Source organism: Apodemus sylvaticus, chromosome 6, assembly GCF_947179515.1.
Source record: "Apodemus sylvaticus chromosome 6, mApoSyl1.1, whole genome shotgun sequence".
NCBI lineage: Eukaryota > Metazoa > Chordata > Mammalia > Rodentia > Muridae > Apodemus > Apodemus sylvaticus.
This window is the reverse complement of record NC_067477.1, coordinates 50,157,852-50,181,857: the sequence shown is the minus strand read 5'-3', so window position 1 is coordinate 50,181,857 and position 24,006 is coordinate 50,157,852. Positions and strand designations below refer to the sequence as shown.

The 24,006-nt window shown below is 44.6% G+C and overlaps 1 protein-coding gene across 1 annotated transcript in view; it reads right to left on the bottom strand.

The window, feature by feature from the left end:
• The window catches only part of Rtn1 (reticulon 1), a 209,740-nt gene that overhangs the window by 79,082 nt on the left and 106,652 nt on the right, over window positions 1-24,006 (bottom strand). Inside the window, exons 2-3 of the mRNA XM_052185681.1 lie at window positions 22,703-23,476; window positions 16,656-17,432 (exon numbers count right to left, since the gene is read on the bottom strand). Coding sequence (XP_052041641.1) covers window positions 16,656-17,432; window positions 22,703-23,476 — 1,551 coding nt within the window. The remainder of the gene's footprint in view (window positions 1-16,655; window positions 17,433-22,702; window positions 23,477-24,006) is intronic.

The following is a 24,006-nucleotide window of genomic DNA, read 5'->3' as shown; positions in this document are numbered from 1 at the left end:
GTGTGGCCTTCAGTGTGCCTGCAATGCTTTATGACAACATTTTCAGCTGCATGTCTCTACCCATGTCTGGTTACAAGGTCTGTGTCTTGTTCACCTCAGGTTCCTCAGCTCCCACCCAGTAACTCATATATACTTGATTCTGGAATCCATGACTGTGTGGCTAGATACCCGTACTGGCAAACACATAAATAAAGATGAGCCTCGTGACCTGCTTATGATTCTGACTGCTTGACCCTAGAACCTCCTACCACACCTAATGCTAGAAATATCAATCTGCTCATGATGATCAGTGTTCAGATTGACTTGACTTCAAATGAAGCAGACTGCTTATAGCTCGGAAATCCAGTAGCCGTTAAAACGGAAACCCCTGATAACAGGAATCAGTTGCAATGGTGTGTGACATTATATGTATGTCCTGCGGTGGGTGGGGGGATTGGTGAGACATTCCATTACCAGCAGCTCCGGCAGAACATGTTTTGGAATGCTCTGAAGTGAATGCAGCTGTTGGGCAGACACAGACAGGCAGACACATCTGTGTGTGACGATGGACGAAGTCCAATTTACCCAGTTTCAGGGGACAATGGAGCCTTGTGGATTTGAATGACGGGGTTGGTTTCCGATCTGTGTGACGTCCCTGGAGGATGCTGAGATATAGTTACATAGCTCACAATGGAATGTGTCTGTATCTACCAAGAGTCTCAAGACAGGCTTGTTGAACAACTTGTGTGTTGTCCTTCTTAACAGTTTTAACACACTGGAGTTATGTGCTTGTTAAATTTTGTTGTCTATCCGGTCTTCTTTAACTACCCTACTTAAAACAGTTCCCTATCCTGTCACCCTTCCCGGGTTAGGACTACAGGCAATGCCCACCACACCTGGACTTACTCTAGTTCACACTGCCTATCACCACCCTGTCCTGAATTATATGGAGTCATTTGTATACATGCATTTAATCTCCTCCATTGCTGGAACATCAGGGAAACAGAGTCTGTCTCTACTCCATCTATTCCAATGTCTTCTAAAAAGCCTGGCACGTGCTCTGTTGTTGTCGTCGTCCTCCTCCTCCTCCTCCTCCTCCTCTTCCTCCTCCTCCTCTCCCTCCTCCTTCTCTTATTCTTCTTTTTTAATGAACTCTATTCTTAATAAGTGTTTATCCAGTAACTTTACTGAGCTGGCAAATGTTCACCCACTGAGAGTCAGACTGCCATTTCAGATAAAGCAGAGGGGCTAGGAACGCATCGACTGCTTGGTTACGTCACACACGCATGCACATTCTTCCTGCAGCTGAAGCACAGGTCTCTGAGAGCCAAGCGAGCCCCGTGTGGTGATCAGTGGGAAGAGTCAGCTCTGTCAGCCTCAGCGTGGAAGGCTTGGGAAGAGCTGAGCTGCGTTCTACTGAGATTTTAAAAAGGAAAGGGAACTTGCCGCAAGGAAGCCAGATGGGCCTGAATGCCATGGAACTTACAGCAGATGGCACTAAAATATTAAGCTAGCATTTGCTTGTTCTCCTAGATGAGCCGTGTGAAGCTGGTTATATGATGTCTATTTAGAAACAAGCAGCAGATAGAAAAATAAATCTGGTATCGCTAAAGTTTTCTGCTAAAAGCAAACCTAGGCATTATCACCAACGTACTTCCTGTACAAAGGGACTGTTGACATGACTCAGGCGGGGTTAAGCCTAACGGAACCACCCAGAACAGGCCAGGAGGAGCCCACTCTCTCCAGAACCTGTTCAAAAACATGCTCAGTCTGATGGAGCCGTGAAAATCTGCTTCTGTGAATCCCTCGGCAACAGTGGCAACCCTCAGACAAACACTTTTACAAACCAGATTTGTTTATCTTCTTTCTAAATACCTTTGCGTGGTATTTTTGGATAATGTTGAAATACAACCGGCATTGCATAAGGTGTAAACACACTGCTCCAAAGGCTTCAGTTTTAGACCTGGTATTTGTTAGTTTCTCACTAACCCACAGTGGTGACTCCACTGGTAACCTCAAGGCATCTGGCTGCCTGGGGGATGCCCCAGAGACTCTTGCCAGCTGAAAGTTAGACTCATTAACATGAACTGCAAGGGCTACCCAGTCGGAGGTGAAGACACTCAAGATCTATAAGCAGGGTAAAGTCATCAGCATAGTGGCCACCTACTTTGCCTAAATTATTTAAGGCTTCTTCCCAAAAACAGGAGTCATAGAATATTCCCCGGCTTTCTCATTAAATCATAAGTATACAGACTATAAAATCTTGGTCACCAAAAATTCCAGAGCAAAAATAATAAGAGTCATACAACCATGTGAGGAGTGAGGAACCTCATCAACTATTCTGTACATGTATAAACTTTCCTGATAAAAATATTTTTCATGGACAAAGGAGCCCCATCTAATAATCAAGCAACATACAGAGCACTGCCCTGCTTTTGTCATCATTTAAGACACATTTGCTCACATGCTAATTAAAATAGATCAACTGAAAAGGGAAAATTGAAAAATATTAGAGAAATATATTTATTCAATGTACCAATAGTTCTGAGGTTATGTAAGAAAAATGTTTCTGGTTTTGGAGATGCACACTGAAACATTTCCATACAGTAACTTAATTTTAAAATACTTCCACTAAAACCAATACGACCAACATGACAAGATCCTAGTGCTAAATTTTGCTGAGTTATAAATGAAAATTCATTCTGTTATCTTAATCTGTGAATGAAATTTTGCTTGGAGGTCAGTTTTAAGTATCTCTCTATTTAGGCTGTGGAGATTGATTCCAAATGTAAATTAGAGTCAGGTATTTGAAGGGTCAGTCTTTACCTGCTACCAGAATGTATATTGTTAATGAGTGGTGGTTCCTTGTCAGTGTGTCTCAAATCCTGCCTGTGGGCTTTGAAAAGATTTTGAAGCAGGTAAAGAAGAAACATCAAACAATCGAGTCCTTCCAGGAACATCTCCTCTCTCCCTCCACTGAGATGAGAAGTTCTATATGAAGCCTATTTCCTATTTTGTACCATCCAAAGATTGCCCAGAACTGGAAGCACAGGCAAGCTCATTTTCTATTTAAGATATCTGAATGGGGGTTTTTATGCAGAACTTTTTATGAATGAAGTAGCATTTTGTGTGACAAACTCTCAAGCCATTGACTATCTAGTCTAAAGGAGTTATTTGTTATTGTGAGAACATCAAATCCTCCCTCAATGTTATTCAAATGTCTCTGAAATACCTGTTTACCAGAAGGTAGTGTTCCTGGAAAGCAATGCAGGCAAACCTTTATGTGGGAAGCTGCTTGTTTGGGGGTGAGGTGGGGAGGCAGCAACTTGGCACAGGGCACACTGGATTCAACCAAGTCATTAAAGGGAGACGGTGATGACCTGTCTCTAAAGCTTCTACTGCCCTTTAGCTGTCCTGGCCACAGCTAGTAAAACAGAGTTAGTGCTCAGACTCAAGGGGAAGCCCGTGAAGGTCGCAGTGCCAGGTGCGCTTCACCAGATCTTAACCAAAGTGGCTTGTTCATACCTCTCATCATTTTGGGGAATATGAATGATGAGGGTATCAAAGGGCAGGCTGCTGACTGGTAGGCGTGGGCCATGGGTACCAAGGCAGTATTCCATAGGTCTAGCATAGAGTCAGCCTTAGCAACACCTGGTCAGAAGGCCCATCCACCAAGGACAGTCCCCTTGCAAGTTCACAGTCTCTAATGTCCTTAAACAACCTGTAACCTGAGCTGTTGCATTTTAGCTAGTACAGAAAACACAGCCCAATTAAACACTGGGAGGGTAATTGCTGTGATTTATAATGTTCCAGTTCTATCAATCTAACTACTTCAAAAGCATCACTCAGTTTATAATCTCATTACAATTCCAGAGAGGACAAAATATTTCCCATCTTTTATACATACATAAGACCTTGGAAGTTTTGGGCCAGTAAGGGATAGATGGGGATTCACACTCAAATCTTACTCTAGAATCGCTACATCATACATCAAATCTCTATAATCACCTCAGTAACAAAGGTTTTTTAGTAAGGTCCTTCTGTATTCAGAATACCAAAAATGCATTCAGAAAGTTTTCAATTGTATGGAGGTTATAAAACTTCATTAGGTTGGCCTTGTACCCAAATGTTCTCCAGGTTCAGTTCAGCAAAGAAATGGTTAAATGTAGGCCCACAGTGATGCCACCTTGGCTTGTCAACTCCAATCTATTACTGACTACCTCCAACTTCAGAAAGCATCTTTCCCTGCCAACTCCATTGCCCTTTCAAAAGCTGATCACCCTGGGGAGTATAGCCAAGAGGCAAAGTCCTTCACCAGTAACAGCAGGCGATCCCCACACAGTGTTCTCTTCCTAATTGGTCCATTACTCTTTACCCTTTCACTAGATGCAATAACATGGAAATGGGCTTTGTGGGAAGAGCATAAGCTACAAAGCACACTGGCATTCAATAAAAGTCTACAGTACACACCAGCAATTGAAACTCATTACAGACCACAGGGATACCCCCCTGAACAAAAGGTAGATCACAAGAGTTTAAAGATGCAGACAAACAAACAGACCATTGGGGGACACATGCTGGGGAAGCCCAAGCTAGAGATCAAAGAAGTGCTGGCTTCCCGTGGGCACTCATCTGTCATGACTGGTCAGGTTGTTGCTGATTCGGGCAGGCAGAGCCTGCTCTAGTTCCATTTCTGTTGCTATGATCAAACACCCTTGCCACCAGCAACTTTCAGGGTGGGGAAGGTTTGCTTGTCTTATGGTTCCAGGTTCCAGTCCATTGTTCAGGGACATCAAGGTAGGAACCCAAAGCATCATCCCATAGTCAGAGAAATGGTGTTGTCACACTATGGGTGGGAGTCTTCCTTCATTGAGATGAGGAACAAACTGAAGATTTCAAGAACCCACACAGGATAGATTAGATTAACCTGGTGGTTGTGAACTCTATACAGATTCTGGCCTGTGGAGGTTATGGCCAATGATTATATTTGGGGATATTTAGAGTACACTGAAAACAGTGCTCAATAGGACATGATAAATTGGGCCATGATAAATTGGGCCAGTTGGCTTTAGAACACCTCCCCTAAGGTGCCTGCCCTATGTATGGGAAGAGGTTCTTAGTGAGAGCAGGCCAACTTCCTTTAAAGCACTGGAAATCAGCCAATCAAACCACAATAAGTAAAAGAAACCTATTAACTTCTTATTTAAAAATTTAATGAATAAAAAAAAAAACCCTTGTTGCAGAAACTGCATTAAATGACTAACTGGACTAGATTCTTCAAAAGTTCCATTTTATTGTATAATTATGACTAACATGAATATTTGAATAGCAGTAAAATGAGAGAGCAAACACTTAAATCATCTCAATCGTCACGAGATGCAAGCAATGTAGGACCTAGTTCCTTCTTTGAACAGACAAAAACAAAACAAAACAAAACAAAACAAAAAAAAAACCAAAAAAACAAAAAACAAAAAAAACCAAAACAAAAAAAAACAAAAAAAACCCACAAACAGGCTTATTGCTCCAAAGTCACAGAACTGGTAATAAGTGGGTAAAGGAAGAGCCAAGCCCAAGGGACAGTATTAACTCTCACGGCTTATACAGATTTTAATTCTAGTGTGAATTTTCACCCCCTGGTAGTCCTTCAGGTGCTTCTTTTGCTATCTTCCCTAGACCTTGAAGGGGGAAAATATGGCATCTCAGAAATGGCTTTGTCCCAGATATGACCTATATCTGGTGATATCTTGTCCACTTTCTGTGGACAAGAAATTGTATAAACTCAGGTTGCAATGAGATGCTGGGAGGTAAAGTCTTGATGAAGCCACTTTCCAGACACGGGATGTACAAGATTCTACACAGGAGAGAGCATGCATCGATCTGTGTCACTCTGCTGGAAACTACCAGCTACAGAACAAGCATCACATTGATGGCAGGCACAAATAGTATACGTGAAAAAATGCTAAAACATGCAATTCAATAAAGTAGCTGTATATCTCAGAGTCAGTACGGATGTGGCAGATGATTTATGGGGCTAGAATAATTTCTCATTGAGAACTTCTACTCAGGTCTAGGGTTTGGATCTCAAACTTCCTCATTAATGAGATCTTTCTCACGTTTTTAGTCACACTGGCAGGCTCTGAGGAAAGACGCAGTCATCATATAATTCATAAGAGACTTTCTAAATCAAAGTTTAGCCAAGATCTTTGGCTTTGCAATTATAACACATCCTAGCAGAGAGATCTAACTCATGTAAAAACAAAAGTCTTTATCATATGAAGAAGAAAGAGCATAAATGTGGGCATGACCCAGGAGAAAGAAAAGTCCTTGATGATAAGATTGTTTTATTCATATCAAAGTTATCTAGAGTCAATTAATTTGAGGTCTGGTCGCTTCATGGTATTTTAGAAAACCAGGCTTTGTAAAGCTGCTGCAGTTAACACCTTGCTAATGTGGGCGTCACCATTCCTTGAGCTGGGAGCCTGGACTGAAGGCAAAGGATCAAGTATGCTGAGCACCATGGTCTCTCTCTCTCTCCCTCCCTCTCTCTCTCTCTCTCTCTCTCTCTCTCTCTCTCTCTCTGTTTCTGGTTGTGGGTGCAATGTGACCAGCTGCCTCAGATCTCTGCCGCTCTCGCTTTCCTGTCATGGACTTGCTAACTTTAAACTCAGATAAAGTGCTGCACACTGACAGCATCCAGCTGACTGACATGTTAGCACTTGAGTTAGCTGCATATAATGCGTTTCTTTACACAGTACCATTGTGAACTTCCATTGATATCCATACTCTTCTGGGGTATTAAATCTTCAGTCTCTGAACCCTAAAGCAACTTGTCCTAGAAAGATATTTAGTTTTACTTAAAGACAGGTCAACAATTAGGAAATTAACTTAGAAAATGGAACTGAATGGCGATTGAGAAAGCCTATTTTGCAACTGGGTTTTCCTACTGTATAATGTCAGTCAGAAGACTGGCTGAACCTCAGCTCTTGCCGTGAATCTGAAATGAAAGTCTCTCAATAGTAAGAAATCAGGTTCAGAAAGTCTTCAGGGTAGTTTGGGCAGAAGCCAAATGATGTGGCTTAAAATTGATTCTGCTGAAAAGCTATGTTACTCACTTAGAAATATTCTCAAAACTATGCCCTTGTGTGAATTCCAATAAATATATGGTGGCAAATTAAGTGGCCAATTATCACTTAAACAGTCCTGCCATGTAGATATTGCAAAAATCACTCAAAGACCTTTTACAGCCCAAGAAAATGAAACTGTGGAAGATTTTGATCAGAAGAAAAGTTAGAACCTGGATATTTCATTACAACCACTGGATGGCAACAGACATTAGCAGTCTGTTAACTCACACACACACACACATACTTACACACACACACACACATACACACACACACAGACAGACACATACACACACAAAGACAGACACACACACACCACTTCTGCTTTAATTGATTTCCTCTGGAATTTTTGATAGAGAATAAAATTCCCTAGAGTTGTCAGGGACAGATAAATAACAATGAGTTCAACGGTCAATGAGTTTAGCTTTAAAACACATTTTTTTTTTGGCAAAGTTTTTGTATCCAAGGAAATCTCCTACAAGATTTCAGTACTAGGCCAAGAGTTGTGAAAACCAGAAGTACCTACTGGAAGAGAAGCATTAGGCCACAACGCTATGTTTACTAGAATATGCAGTTTTGAACTCAATTATTCATTAGGGGTGGTGTGGTCTTTGGCTGATAATAAAATCATCTCTTCTACTTGCTATTTATCCCTCAGCAAAAACCTACTCTTAAGCATTAGCTGTGATTAAGAAGAGACTAGCATTACAGAGGCAAAATCTTCTGAAAATTATTTCCTTTGCGTCAGCACACTGTAACTGTGGTCTAGAGGGAGCTGAGCCTGTACCTCACACTGGCAGTCAGAGGTGGTAACGTGAAACAGTCTCCAAGGCAGCACTGGTTCTGAAGCTATGGAGAGCACCTGAGGCTCAGCACCAGGAGTGGTCAGGAGAGGTCATTAGCACATGTGCTGTCTCAGTGGAACTAAAAGTCCTCAAATTGAAAGAGCCATGGTGAGAAACTGAGGGTTTGTGCCATGTGCCTGGCTCACAGTCCCTGAAGAAAGCCCAGCAGAGTCTACTAATGAAAGTGTAGCTCAGTTGTAACAGAGACCCCAGCACTGTGGAGATGTCAATACCATAGGAAGACCACCAAGAGCAGCAGCAGCTGTGGAGTGGAGCTGGTCTGAACCTACAAGACAAGGCATGCTCTGTGGCAAGCCCTTCCATGCCTGGGAGGCCGTGATACCCAGAAATCTAATGCAGATTTAAAGTGCTGTGCTTTATTTAGTTTTACTTGGTTTTGCTTGGTTTTAATGTAACTAGACCCTGGCTCTTTCTTTTTGGAGTAAGAAAGTATTTAGCATATTTTTCATTTTACAGGAGCCCACAGTTCAGAGATTTGGAACTTTGAGAACAGACTGTGGATAATAAAGGCTACTTTAGAGGGGTTTTAACTTTGTAAGAGACTTCGGATGTTTTCAAGAGACTGAAATTTTAAAGTCTTTGAAAATTTGAAGACTGTGGGACTTTTTAAAAGTTGGAATGATTTGAATTTCCATACTGAAATTAATATGAGATCTTGTGAATGAACAAGAAAGAAAAGGTTATAGTGATTAAGTGATGTGTTTGTGTTGAGTCGGCAAGGGGCCAATTGTGCCGATATATTTTGTCAGCTTACCACAAACGTAGGCACATTTGCAAAGAGAGAATCTTTGTTGACAAATGCTTCTGTAAGACTGGCCTGTAGGCAAGTCTGGGGAGAGTTTTCTTGATTAATGATTGATGTGGGAGTGCCCAGTGCATTGTGGGCAGTATCAACACAGGGCTTGTTGCCTTGGACGATACAAGGAAACAGGTTGAACAAGCCATGAAGAGCAAGCCAATTGGTGGCATTTCTCCAATGTCTGAACTTCAGGTCCTGCCTCCAGGTTCCTGTCTTCAGTTCCTGTCCTGAAACTTCCCTCAGCAATGAACTAGAACCCTGAGAACTGTAAGCTAAAATCCCATTTTGTCCCTCAAGTTGTCTTTGGTGTATTTATTTATTTATTTATTTAGTATGTCTTAACCCTGAGATATTGTTAAGTTTAATTTTTATTTATATCTAAACTGTACTTTAGATATTCTGGAGGTTGGTAACTTCACGGCCCTACAAAAGCTTGTACAAAACTCTTTACAAAGAGACAATTTGGTTATCCATAATCCTTTAATAATATATGCCACATTTAAATTCCAAAGGGCCAAATATGACCCTTGTTCTAGCTCCAGTGAGGGAAACAGAAATATCAAAGTCACCTAAATGCAATACCTGCCCCCGTCAGATCTTGGCCATAAAAAGATGTTAGTAACACCCATGGGTAGTTTTCTAATAGTAAACAACACACACACACACACACACACACACACACACACACACATACACACACACATACACGCAGGCACGCATTATTTGGATACAGTAGTAACATCTAATTTTAGAGGCATTTCTTCTCCCAGACAACTGTGTTTGCATTTGTAATCACTGTGAAAACAAACACTGAAATATCATTTAGGAGATTTTAGAGATCAAATCTCTCCCTCAGAGTAAGTCCTATGCTTCAACCTCCCCAAAAGCTCCAATCCACCCCCTTCTCTCCTTGCTCATTGCTGTTCCTTCCTCTCATCTACTACAGTCTTGCTCGGGCAATAGCTTCCCCATTATCTTCTGTCTTCCAACTTGTCTTTTCCCCAACCCTCCTCCCTAATATCACCAATATGTAAAAGTCTAAGAAAGTCATGTCATTTCCTAATTTGAAACTCTTTCACATCTGCTGAGCATGCTTGGGAAAGACCATCAGTTCTGCACATGACGTGCACGAGAAAAGGCACCGCCAGCCAGCAGACTCCTTTTCTGGGCCCTGCCTTTGCCTACGTGTTTTGCTATATAATTTCTTCTTAGCTTTGAGAATATGCCTAGAACTTTTCTGCCTTTGGCCTTTGCACTTTCTGCTACCTAAAACTATCTTTAATCATCTCTCGCCATAATCAACTCTTCTCTACGATCTTCTCTGACAGCCACATCAATCAATAATCGCCACCCTGGCCAGGTGCTCTCTCATATAACTCTGAAGATTATTTCCTTCTCAAGGTCTGCCCTTCTCAAACATTAACCCAAACCCTACAAAGGATCTGGTCACATCTGCCTTGGTTATTGCTACACTTGGTTGTGCCCACACCTGTAGTGTGCCATATTGCTTGAATCAAAGGAAGGATGAATAAAGTGAAGGTGTTGCTTTGGAATGGTTGGCGTAGCTTTGAGTGAAATTTATGCTGTCTGAATTTCAAGAGTGTTTTGTGTGGTCACAAAGATTTAGAAGGGTAATGTGCCTATGGGTATCTCAATTTTCCTGAAAAGGGAGGCAAGCATTTCAAAGGGGTGGGGAAAGATCCCAGAGCCTCTTTTGACTCTGAAAGTTAGAAGTATGTTCTCTTAGCCTTGTAAGTGAAGATAATTTATACAAGGGGCTAAGAGCCTGGATAGAGCCATTATTTATTGGAAGAACAACCAAAATGTGTGCTATCTGTGAACTACTTCCATGGACAGATTCCAGACTGATTTGTATCCACCTTAGCAGCCACTACCTTAGTCCATGCCCTTTCCATGCCCAGACAAGAGCTACTAATGAGTTGGGGCTTGTTATATCTCAAGATTTGACAGTGAAATATTACAACATCTAAGAACCATACCCTGCATCGCTTCTCAGCCTTGTGGCTAAGATCAAGTGAAGAACCATAACCTGACGAAGAAGTGTCAAGGCTATCCTATAAATAACAAATGTCAGAGGCTACCACAATTTGGAGCAATTTTATCCATGGCTGAGATGGACATCTACCCCAGTTCGCTGGAGTCAATGTTTTAAAAATATCGATCCCATGCAATTTGAGCAGTGTTAACCTTGTGTCTACTTTATGAAGAAAAGCCAACAAATGGAAGCCAGCAGATAGAGCTGGCTACTGGCAATCTCGTTCTAGGGGTAGTCAGAGGAGGGCATCTTCCGTCACGGGGAAAAACCACATGAAATTAGCTTAGGTACTCCGAGTGGTCTAAGTTGGGGAATCTGATGTCTCTTAAGTATTTGTATAGTTACAATGAGCATCATGATCCTTGACTTGATTGGATCTGGGTGAATGAACTAAGACATTCTTCTGGGTGGGCCTGGGGAAACATTTCCAGGAAAGACTTAGTTAGGAAAACTCTTTATCAGAGAAAGCAGCATCTTCCAGTGGAAACCAAGACTTGAAGATGACCAAGGACAAGGAAGGCTTCTTGCTCGCCAGCTTCTGTTTCTTGCTGTGAGTATCTTTGTCCTGTCTATGTTACTGTCACCAGAATCCAGCTTCCTTAGCCTTCCCATGTAGAGTGAAGACCAGCTGCTGCCTAGGAAACCTCTATATGTTCAGTGCCAGATCAGGACTACTGAGGCATGCAGACACTTGACCTCCTCAGTGTGCAGACAGCCATTGTGAGGCCACTCAGTGCCTAGACTATTAGTCACTCTAATAAATTCCCTTATGTAATACATGTGCATTGATTGTATTGTTCTTCCTTCTCTGGAGAACCCTGGCTGATACGTTGACTCACACTGACTCGAGAGCCAGGCTGCATCAGGCAACTGCTGCTCCATCTTGATGAAAACTGACAGGAAGCAGCCGCTGTAGCAGAGGAGGGTCAGGCCTCCGACTGATGCTGAAATTTCTACTGTGAAAGGAAGAAATTTTCCAAGAATCTTTAGGGCCAGATTTATTAATGCAATTTCACAGAAGCAACTAAGTATGATGACTTAGTTTAAGAATAACCAGAGGAAGAATAAATGGGTCATACTGACTTTGGTTCTCTCCCAGATACTATGAGACAGACACAATCTACTGCGTAACACTGAAAAGTGACAACAAAGGCAGGGGTCAGCATCTAGCAGGTGGAGACCTAGCCTATGTGTGGAGACCCTGCCAGGCAGCCTTCCTGCAAACACTGCCTTTCCTGTCACAGTTTCCTTTTACGTTCAGGCTGTGTAGCTGGTCCCATAGAAGGGAAGAGGCTGCAGAGGCCTGCTCCACCTGTCAGAGTTCTCAGGGTTCAGGTCAGGAGCTGCTCTATCCAGCAAAAATGGAATCATCTGAAAGCCTCTGATAGCTTTTCTCTAAAAACACATATGCCTGAGGCATCCTCCTTGCGATGTGCATTACTGTCCTGCCCCACTGCTGAGCTTGTCAGAGAAATGAAGCAATTCTCAAGCTCCAGTGTGCTTGCTTTAAGTTCATACTTAGGTCTTTGCTCATTCTTGTTCTGTAATTTCAGGGTAGAGGCAGAGCAGGGACATGAACTTTTAATAATACTGCAGGCGTCAGGCAGCTGTGAAGGGACTGCTGGCAGAAAGCAGTGTTTCTCAAACAGGGTGACAGGGTATACTCTTGAAGGTTTTACAGTGGTGATTGTTATACTGTGGATGCTTATTTTGATGGGGTTTTCAGATATTAAAGACATTCTGGATCATTTGGGGGATAGTTTTATAGACAAACACTATTGCAGACACCAAAGTGTTTATACTTGGGTCAGCAGGCAGTGCTTCCAGCTTTATCTTGGTGAATAAAATATACATTCACAAGTATCCAATATACATTTATAACACACACACACACACACATGCACGACTACCTGCAGTAGGATTTTAGAGGGAGGAAATCTTTACAGTACAAAAGTGTATGGCTATTTAAGACAGCAATAGCTATTATCAGACTATCTTCATAATATCTTCTTTTTGGCAGGGCTTAATAGAAACCAGGGTCTTACAAATGTTAGACAAGCTCTCTACCACTAAGCTGCAAACCCAGCCCTAAGCCAGTGTTTCAAATGTGAGAGTTATAATCATGAAGGATGAGTAGAACTTATATAACGTCACTTCATTTGCTCCAGAATGCAAAAGAAGAAGGAGAAGGACAAATAACATGGATTAAGTGAATTCAGGAAGTCCTGCCAGTTATCCAATCACAGTGCAGAAATAGACTTGAAGCTCAAAAGAGAAGATGTCTTCAAAGTAAGAAACTGGGGATTTACCACATAAAACCCATTAGCTAAAAGCCCACAGGGGAGGTTAGCCTGGGATCCAGGACCTGAAGGAGGAAAAGGAGTAAGGAGAGAACTCTGGAACATCACCAGGGAGATTAGAAAACGGGGGAAAAGATGGTGAAAGAGGTTGACAGGATAAGAACCAGGGAGGAGAAACATCCGTGTAATAAGAAGAGAAAACCCTGAGGAGGAGTGACGGATGAGTGACGGGGGCGTGACGGAGGAGCTGTGAGTCCTTCACCTAACTGTTGGGTGAGATGGTATAAAGCTGGGACCTGTAACCTCAGATGTGTGGAAGTGTGACGCAGAACGGCGGCAAGTTCAGAGTCTGCCTGGATTGCAGAGTCAGTTTAACCTGGGAAGCACGGTGAGACCCTGCCTCACCAAAAACTAATCAAAGTAATTAAAATTTACAAAATAATATGCACAATATTACATTATTCATATAATAAAAATCCATGTAAAATTACTCATTACTTTCTTAACCAATATTTTACTTCTTATAATCTAATTTTTTAAGTGTGTGTGTTTGTGTGTGTGTATGCATGTGACTACACTGTCCTTGAAGACAAGAAGAGAGTCATAGATTCCCCAGGAGCTGGAAGCCACCCATCCTAGGTGCTGGAAACTGAACAACAAACGCTCTTATCTACTGTACCATCATTCCATCCCCTTAACTAGTGCTCTCATTCTCTCTCTCTCTCTCTCTCTCTCTCTCTCTCTCTCTCTCTCTCTCTCTCTCTCTCTTTCCTTATTCATTTCTTGCTTGCTTGCTCGCTTGCTTGCTTTTAGTTGAAAGTAGTTTTTCCATACAGTATTTTAAAGATAGATCGGGACTACACTGTTATGTTTCCAGAGAGGACAAGGAAACTTAGGTGGGAAGGAGGCAATGGGGTTTCCAAGCAGGGAGGCCCTGTGACCTGCAGCGGAACAGACTTAGGTAGGACTGTGACGCTGACTGCCACAGCCCAGCACTCACCTAGCCAGATGAGTCATATTTGCTGTTAAATGATTAATTGAGGATTTTTAAAATTAGTCTTTTCATTTGCACATTCCTGAGAGTTGAGATAACCTTGCAGAAATGAAAATGCCCCCCCGCTTCAGAGTCTGACTGAGGGCACTAACAGACTGTTCTGGAGGTGCGGAGGACGAGAACACAGAGCACAGGGCTGCACGGGAGGGAAACGAAACACAAAGAAAAATATTCTCTCTTCCAGCTCTAAAGCTGCAGAGGGCTCTGAAGGGTAAGAAAGCTCCAAACCACCGACCTAGGACCAGTAAACCTGGTGCCCCTGTCTCATACCATGGTGCCATCCGGTGGCTGAGTCTTATTCTAAATGTTTCCAAGTCCTAAGATGCAGAGCTGGTGCCTGTGAGGCCAGTCCAAAGCCTGCGACGTACAAACCCAAATACATCTGCTACTGGCACTTCACTGGACTCCAGCTGGTAGCCACAAAGCAGATTTGACCTCACAGTTAAGGGCAGTCAAGCTTTGCTTAAGCACCGACCTGCTGGCCAGCAGCAGTCATTAAGAACAGCCCAGGGGCAGCTCCACGGCAGGATGCTTTCTCACCTGCTGAAATGGAGCTGCACAGACCAGAGTGAGTCTCAACGCTCCAATAGCCTTCTGCTGGTACTGAGTCATCCACAGGGCCTCCAGGGCTTGGCTTCCCCAGAATGCAGAGCAGCAGAGACTAGACATCAAAGGACCCCCTCAGGGCAGGAGGAGCAGAGGTTATTCACCCTGGGACCCCTCCATCTTTTGAAAAGACCTCTACTACCTCCTCTCCAGTGTCTAAACTTAGCAACAGATGGTCTACGCCTAACCTGTATGGGGCAATGTGCACAGAGATCTGTGGCGCCAAACTGATCATAGAAGATGCCCTCCAGCCCTTGCATCCAGAACTCTAGCTTTACAGGTCTGCAGCAGACATCTACTAGCAACCCCAGCTGTTGAGCTTGTCCCTTGGGTTTGGGAAGGAAATGGGCCTACAAGTGTCCCCTATCTCTTCAGTCCTCAGGTTCATTCATATTTTGGAAGATAAACATGTTTGAATAGCATTGTACACATAGTGACTGTCTCAAGAACATTATGGACTAAAGAGAAGATATGCCTGTCACATGTAACATGACATGAACACAGTCACATGTCAACACATGACTCTAGCTCAGCCATTTCAGCCCCACCCCCACCCCCTGAGGCTAAAGCTGTTCATGTCGGCGCAGCTCCTGCAAGCCACGAGGCTCTTCCCTATCCCAGTCGAGGGGTCAAAAAATAATCTAAATTAGTTTCAACAGTTGCCAAACAAATATGCAGTCTTACCCGTAAATTTGACTTCAAAAAGCCACCCATCTAGTGCAAATAATACACTTTAAATTCTGTAGATAGTTATTTGGATAATCAAGAGTCAACAGGCCAAGGATGTTGCTCGGTGCCCTGGGTTGATCCACAAAACTGGGGGGTGAGTTATCTTGGCCTCCACCACTACGTAATGAGGTGACCTTGTAATTTTATTCCTCTAGCACCTCCTATTCTGGCATGATAATTTTAATGTTTCATGTGTTGGTTTTCCAATAAGGAGAGCTTATTCTCTATATTTTTACATGAAACACTTAAGGTTAGCAAAGGTTATACCCTAGAGGGTATAGTTTTGAAGTCATTTATCTTCAAAGGGCAAAATACTTGTCAAGAAAGCAGAAGTTGAGGAGATGGATAGCAGGGGCCCTGGAGTGAAGGCGTGCTTTCAAAGTAAGCAGTGCCTCGCCTTATCATCTGGTTCTTTTCCCTCTGAAATCCATGAAGAATCTGCAACTAAGTGTGTGGGGCAACTTGAGATACTGGAAAAAAAAATCTCCTTTATACCCACAGATTCTAGATGATAAAATACTTAGTTCTTTCATTTGAAGACTTTTTTCTCTGAGGGAGAACCTAACGACTAAAGTAAAATAATTCTAAATTATACACAACTTTAAAAACTATTAGGTCATACATAGTAGGTGCCGCTGGGGGGACAGAAGGAACTGTGTAAGCAATTTTGGTGGCTGTCTTTTCTGATTCTCTAGAACTCAAAAACCAAAACTCCCTCTCCTTGGGGATGAGAAAGGATACAGCTGGGCTACGCCAGGCCCGTTTAGGTAAAACTGAGCTAAAACCGGGTTTAGGCATGAAGAGACTTAGCCATCCTCCGGCTTTAAATAGGAAGAAACTAGAAACAAGTCCGGACAGTTCTAAGCACCTTCATTTTTCCACAGAGAGAGCCAGCCCTGGAGTGGAAGGAAAGATGGGGTCACCGATTCAGGTCCCAGGGAGCACACAAAACCCTTCGAGATTAGGGAATGGAAAGAGAAGAGATGCTTAGCTCACAGGGAGACAGGCTGAAGTAGCAATGGGACACTGGCTCAGACCCCCATCATGGTGTCAGTTCAGCTTTCTGGCGGATACCTCTGGGCACCCAGGAAGAACTCTGGCGGGACAACCCTGCTTGGACAAAAAAAGCTGCCCCCCTTTACCTTTTTGCTTGTCGAAGAAAGGGAGAGGGGGCACGAGGCCAGAACCAAGTGGCCCAGGACTGTCAGTGGCCACCGGACTTTGACTGGAATGCACAGCTTCCTCTTCAGGCTTCTGCTGCTGTGACTTGGGCGGCTCCGGGACCAGAGCTCCATCACCTGATGATGGCTCCGGACGGGATTGGAGGTTGGCGGGGGCGAAGCTGAGCATCGGGTCGAGCTCCACGGGCTCCATGGGCTCCACAGGACCATGGTGGCTGGGTGCTCGCTCTTCGGTGGCCCGAGAGCCAGTCTCCTCGCGGATGGCGTCCAGGGCACCTGGTTTCATTGGGGGCGAGTCCTGCTCGCGCTTGGGGCTCTCCTCCGAGGCCGAGGAAGCATCACAGGACTCGATGATGAGCTCGCTGTCTAACTCGGCCTCCCGCTCCTCCCGCAGGATGCTGTACTGGATGGATGGAGAGGCAGGAGAGGGGGGCGGGCCTGACACATGGCCGAAGCTCACATAGCCAGAGGGCAGCGCATCCTCGGAGGCCATGGGGTCCTCTGACACCAGCTCAATTTCTGAGTCTCCAGACTCTGCACTGCTGGCCTCCTGGTCCAGGGGGCTAGGGATGGTGGGCAGCCCAGACCTGGCCTTGGCTTTGGGTCTGTCGGGCACCTGGGCCACTGGCCTTGGACTCTCGGTGGTTTCATATGATAACCCCTTTGCTTCTATAATGGCAGCAATCAGCTCATCCTCGGAGACGCTGCCTTTCCCCTGGGACTCTGCAGCAGATGGTTCTGTCCTCCCACAGAGCGAAGGAGAGCCAGCGAGGCACACACACGGACAGACAGATGGACACAGAGAAAAGAAATAAAACAAAATTCCATTAGGGGAGATGTTTTGTCGTTGCTTGAGAAACACACATCTCATTAGTACAGAAATAGTCTGTTTCCAGGGCTTTGCTGGAAAGACAAGCCACCTAAACTAAGGCTAATTACTGTTGTGGCCCAATTACATACCTATCCATCTTAATCTAGCTGTTGTAATAAAATGACCCTGTCATTTCTTAGCAACAGCATCTTGGCTGTTCTGTCTGTTTTGGTGCACCAAAGATTCTAGAAGTCGTTTTAATTTCTGATTCATCCCTCAAGGGAGTTTCTCAGCTTCCCAAATTTCATCAGACAATCAAATGGGCACATAGCCCTAATTATTGAGACCACCAACATCAAGAAATCTGAAAGTTATCCCTCCTCTATGCCCACGGCTGCCCATTCCTTCTCTGTTAATAAGAGAAGACAGGGCTTTGGCTAAACTTCTGAGCTTTACATTTCCCATGAGAATGTTTTTATTTTTAAAGCCTAAAATCCAGACGTTTTGCCATTTTCCCCCAAGAGGATTACCAGCTGTACCATCTCACGGGACCCACTGTGGTAACCCACTGCTGTGCTTTGCCCACCCCCTCTTGAAAAGACATCGACTCAGAGTCACCCCAGTCCCCAGGGCAGGTGTCTGCCTTTTGCCTGATGTGCATCCAGATGGCCTGGAGGCCACACTGGCAACCCTGCTGAGCTTGGCTGTTGGAATCACCATAGCAACGGTGTTCGGGAGGTCGGTACTGTTTTGCTATAGAGCAGGCAAGGCCTTTCTTCCAGGTACCTTAGACATCCATCTCTGGGCCTTATGTAGCAAGAACTGGCCATCCGAAGCTTCCTGCAGAATATTAGGGTCACTGTGGGGTTCTAGGGAGGCAAGATGACCTCCTAATTTATATAGTTCATGGCTGCATCATCTGTGGCTCTAGGATTCTGAGAGGACCAGACAGCAAGCATATCTTAGAGTTTGAAAATTCTCTACAAAGCAGGACCAACTTTACCCTATGCATCATCCATCTGTCATGCAGGGTCAAACGTTTAAATAGCAAGGGGTCACACTGCACAGTAGTATGTACAACAAGTGCACAGAGTGTGATAGCAAGTACTAGGAGGGGAAAGGGAAGCGGATGCTCTGGACAGGGTGGGAGGAGGCTTCAGCTTGTAATAGGCCAGAGGAGGAGTCCACAGGTGGACCTAGATTTAACCCTCCATGTCCAAAGGAAAAGCGTGCCAGGCAGTGTGACAGTCTTGAGGTGGGAGTCACAATGATCTATCTGTCAATACCAAAGGAGGTCATGATGTCTGGAAGGACTTAGAAATACGTCAGTATGGTAGAAGAGGTAGAGACAGTGTGGGTGTGTCAGAGCTCACAAGGTTTTTATCTTGTGGAAAGAGTGATCACTGGAGTAGAGAAATGATATACTCTGTATTTGAAGTGTCTTAAAACAACCATTTTTCCTGAATACATACACACAAGTAACATTATATGAACAGAAAAGTTTATATTTAGGAATATATATGTACAGATATATGCATGCATTAAGAATTAGTGGGAAAAGTCATGAATTTGAAGTGGAGCAGGAAGGGGCACAAGGAAGACTCTGGAGGGAGGAAAGAGATGGGAGAAATGTAACTATGTTATAATCTCAAAAGTGAAACTTAAAAAGCAAAATAATTGCTTCATTCTCTCAAACTTGTTGACGATTGTTACTGCACTCTCTCAAACCCTTTCATCACTCTCTTTAGTAAGCCACGTGCTTAAGTCCTTGCTATGATTCCAAACAAAACAACAGTGTGAAAGTTACATCAAGTTACTTCCACGTGGTAGGCTAAGGGTGAGAAGGAGGGCAGGGAGGGCCAGGGGGGCCAATGGAGACATGATCTACGTCGTCAGAGTGCAGTGTTGGCGCAAGTGCAGCTCCACGCGTGAGCATCCACTGGGTGACGGGCACGGTACGTGTGGCGCTTACAACCCATGGCAATGGCCTGTGCAACTGTGTAATATCGTTCTACTAGTGCTTCTCTCTCTCCTGTCTCTCTGTCTCTGTCTCTCTCTGTCTCTGTGTCTCTCTGTGTGTCTCTGTCTCTGTCTCTCTCTCTTCCCCACGCCCCCCCCCCCAGCAACTTTGGTCCAGTCCTATCATTTTCTACGTATTCTGAACATTATCCAGAATCCCTTCCAACCTGGCTCTGGCAATAGGAAAGGAGGAAGGACAGAGACACTGCAGAGTTGTTCCCTGTGTCTTCTGAAGTTCTGGCTTTTCACAGGTTTCTGAATCACCTCCTCCTACTCTGCTCCATCCAGGGAGAGTAATGGCTCCCTAGCACGAAGGTCTTGCTGTTGTCTATTGGTTTCCTTACACAGCACAGTCTCAGTCTTTTTAGTTTTCAGTCTTTACAGCCTCTGAGTGGATTTGGCGTCCTGGCAGAAATGACTTGCCTCGAATCTAAATGTGTGTCTTTCTGTTTCAAATGTATTTGCTATTTCATGTGCCCCATGCTTTCCCTGTTTTAAGGAAGCACAGGTCTAGATGGGATCAGTCGTAGTTTAGAAATGAAGCAAGGAAAAGTGGTTGGTTAATCGTATGCGAAAGGATGGAGTCAGAACCCCTCCCTCATGCTACATGAAAACTATTTCAGATGAAACGGTGACCTAAATAGGAGGTAGTAACAACCCCAGTATCCCTTAACTAATAAGTGGATAATTAAGTGTGATATGGCCTTACAGTGGAATATTCTTTGGCCACAAAAGGGAAGGAGGCAGTGAAACCCAGGGGCATGAGAAAGCATGCCTCAAGTTACTGTGCTAAGTGAAGCAAGACATGGGGAGCTACATTATTATAATTTATACTCATATAAAAGCTTAGAATAAGCAAAGGCACAGAGTGTGCAGACTGATGGTTTCAGAGCCTGGGAGAGCAGGAAGGTGATGCTGCTGTTGGGCGTCAGTCTCTCAAGATTCTGCAGGGTGGCTTCTCAGCAGAACCTGGAGCTTGTCCACTCGGCTAGTCTAGCTATCGCATTCTGATAATTCCCTGTCCCCGTCCCTCAAGCACTGCGATTACAGTGCTACAGGGCTGACAGGCCCTCTCAGCCAGCATCTGTGTGGGTGGGAGGGCTCTGAACTTTGGCCCTCCTGCGTACATGGCAAACACTTTCCTCACTGAGCCATCTCCCAGCCCGAACCATGGTCTTTCACCACAGTTCATATCCGAGCTATGTGGCTCAAGGTTGCCTTCAGAAAGTCTAAGTCGGTAAGAGAAAGTCTGGGTGGAGCTCAGACACCTGCCTTCTGTAATTCAGCATGTGACTTTAACAACTAGGATTATTCTTCCAGATTGGCTGGTAGATTTAGCAAGTAAAAATATAGGTCATTGTCCTCAGTTTCCTCCCAGAATGCAAGGGCTATTGGTGGAGACACCAGGTACTTCTGACAAGGAACTAGAGGAGTTGAGTAGGAGGTGACTCATAGTATCAGAAGTCTATGTAACCTCACAAAAGACAAAAGGAATCAGTAGTTCTCCATAGCTTTAAGGCTATGCACCACAACAATGACCAGCATAGCAAAATGCCCTCAAGGGTACAGTAGTGCTACTTATGGCTTGGAGGTAACCAAAAGCTATCTACTTGAACTTAAGGTCTGCTCAGGAGGAGGGAACAGATATGCCTGGAAGCCCAGCCAACTAACTGCCTGTAGCTAGGAGGGTCATAGACCCCAGAGGTCAAGCCTCTCTTTCTTGAATGACCCTAGTTCAAAGGCTGCCACCAACATCTTACTACATTATATAGTTTCTAACTGTATTCTACATACTTATCCTTGGACCCACAGTTAAGTGTAGCTCTCACCCCTCCCAAAGACACAAACGGAGGCTTGTGCAGAGGTCCACAACTGGTCCAAACTACAGAGCATAAATTACCCTGGAGATCCAAATCCCATTTAGTGTGTCTGCAATTCACCTCCTACATCAAAGGCTCAGGGAACATCACGGAGGATTCAGCAGAAACATTAGAGCAGTCAAAGGGACAGGATGCCTACTGTGAGACACCTATGGAATTTCAGCTATATGGCTGCCTAAACAAGACCTGCATAATGACAACATCAGGTGACGTAACAACATGGCCTGGGGGAATTTCAAAAGTTCCCAGCCCTAGATAAAGAACTACAAGCAGCTGCCACAGTGTGGTCCCCGAGGAATGCTGGACAAGCGGGAGCTTAGCTGGGCTAGGTGTCTCCCTCTCTCTCCCTCTCTCACTTGCTCTCACACCTGCTCTCTCTCTCTCATCCATAGCCCTTTCTCTTATCTCCTTCCCTCCCTCTCTGCCTCCCTCCCCCTCCCTGTGAGTGTACAGATTGCATAACAATGTGTGTGCAGCCTTTAGAGGCTAAGGTACTGCCTCATGTGTTGTTCCTCACAATCAGTCCATCTTACTTTGTTTGACCCTGAGGTAAGTTTCTCACTGAGACTTGGGGCTGCCAGGTCAGCAGGACTAGCTGACCAGCTGCTCTGGGATCCCAGTCTCAGCTTCTCTGGTGCTAGGATTCCCAAGAAAGTGACATTACGCCTCTCCTTTTTCACCTAGGTGCTAGGGGGCTGGACTCGGGTCCTCAGGCCACAAGGTCCAGGTACTTTTACTTACTAAACTCTAGTCTCCAAACCCTAGAATTTCCTCTTTTGATCAAAGCTATTTCTCAGATTCCAATACACAATGGTATAGTCAAGAACTAAGGAGAGTAACGTGACAGTTCTGGGCCTGAAGGAAGCAGGGAGGCATCTGTCTCTGAGATTTTCTTTTTCTGCCTATACCATCCCAAAGGAGCCTGAGCCCCTCCTACTCCAACTTTCTGTTACACAGATGCAGAGCCCACATTGGGCATATTACATGTCCTGGACAACAGCCCAGCCAAAGTGCTCTCCCTATAATACCTCTAAGAGACCTCGTGGATCATGGGAGAAGAGCGAATCTCAAAACAGTGGCGCCTCCCTGCTCAGAACTTCAGGGTCACAGGAGAGTGTTTATGCTTCCATTGGCTATCCTCACCATTATCACCCTGCCCCCATCAAATAAAGACAGAAACACGTTACAACTAATACCCGGCAGGCATACTCTTCAATGTCTCAGTTCCTTCACGCTTCGGAACTTCAGCCTGCCTTGGGCTGGCATTTCCCAATGTGAAGAATTACCAATGTCTTTACCTGTTCCAGAAGATGGAGGAGTGACAGATCCTGGGCTGTCATCTTCAGGCTCTGAGACAGTGACTGTGGGAACTGTGTCAGGACTTGGCTTCAGACACAGGTCTTGCTTCTCGGGGATTGTCTCTTGTGTGGCAGTCATGACAGGAGGTTCGATCTCTGTCAGTGTAATCTTGACAGGGGCAGTGACCAGAGACATCCCGTGTTGCTCATCAGAAAGGTCATCTATGTAAGGAGCAAAGGTGGATTCTTCGAATAAGTGGTCCTTGATAAGCTTCCCCTCCACAGGAGCTGGCTGGTTAGGTGTATGGACCCCTTCTGGTTTTGTGGAGATTTCAGAGTCCTTGTCTTTAACGTTCGAGTCTTTATCTTCTAACTCAGGGTGTTGCTCTTCCTGGCCTTTGGCCTCCTGAGGCCTGGTTATGTCAATATATTTATAGGCCTCTGCTTTCATCTGGTCTAGGGGCTCAGCCAGGATCTTGTTCACTTCGGTGGACTCAGCAGGAGTCATCTCTATTCCAGAATCGGAACTCAATAAGCCGTGTGGCTCCATCCCAGGCACTTCTGGTAATGAGGGTCCGGGGGTCTCCAGCTCCTCAGGACTCTCGGAAGTGCTGATGTGACCATTTTCCTTCTCAAGAATTCCAGTAAAGTATGCAGAGTCCTCCCGAGGTGGATAACAGGTGTCAGAAATCAAGGATGTGTAACACGCCCCTTCCCCATCTTTTAGTGTTGAAGAGGAGGAGTGGTCCAGGGCATCAGGAACAGCTGCCAGACCTGTCAATCAAGATAACGGCAGACCATGAGTAAGCTCCTGCCAAATCTACCAGATATCCCTCATTGGGAAAATACAACGTCCTTTCAAAAGACATTGGAACATCAGCATGCTAATTTTCCTTGTACCTGACAGTCTACAGCTCTGGTATTTTCCAGGCAGCAGACACCAGCAATTCACTGTATTTCAACAATTGGTACCTTACTATGCTCTAACTTCATTGACCTATTGACTATGGGTTTGTAAAAGGATCAATAGTGTAGATAGCTGGGCAGGGCCCGCTCACGGAGTCACATACCTGTGCTTCAAAGGGCTCTAGGGCCTGTCCTTGTACTCAGGGTCCTGCTGATTCAGATTAAGACCATCCTTTGTCTACAGGGAAAAGTACTTCTAGTTTGGAGCCTCATCCTAAAGTGTCCTTATCATGACAGTCTGCTTTTGTATTTCTCCAGTTCCCCCTCAACGCTTCTCTCAGCGTGTGCCTCCAGTGAACTCATTAGCCTCTAAGGACGCCAAACATCATACTGAGCCT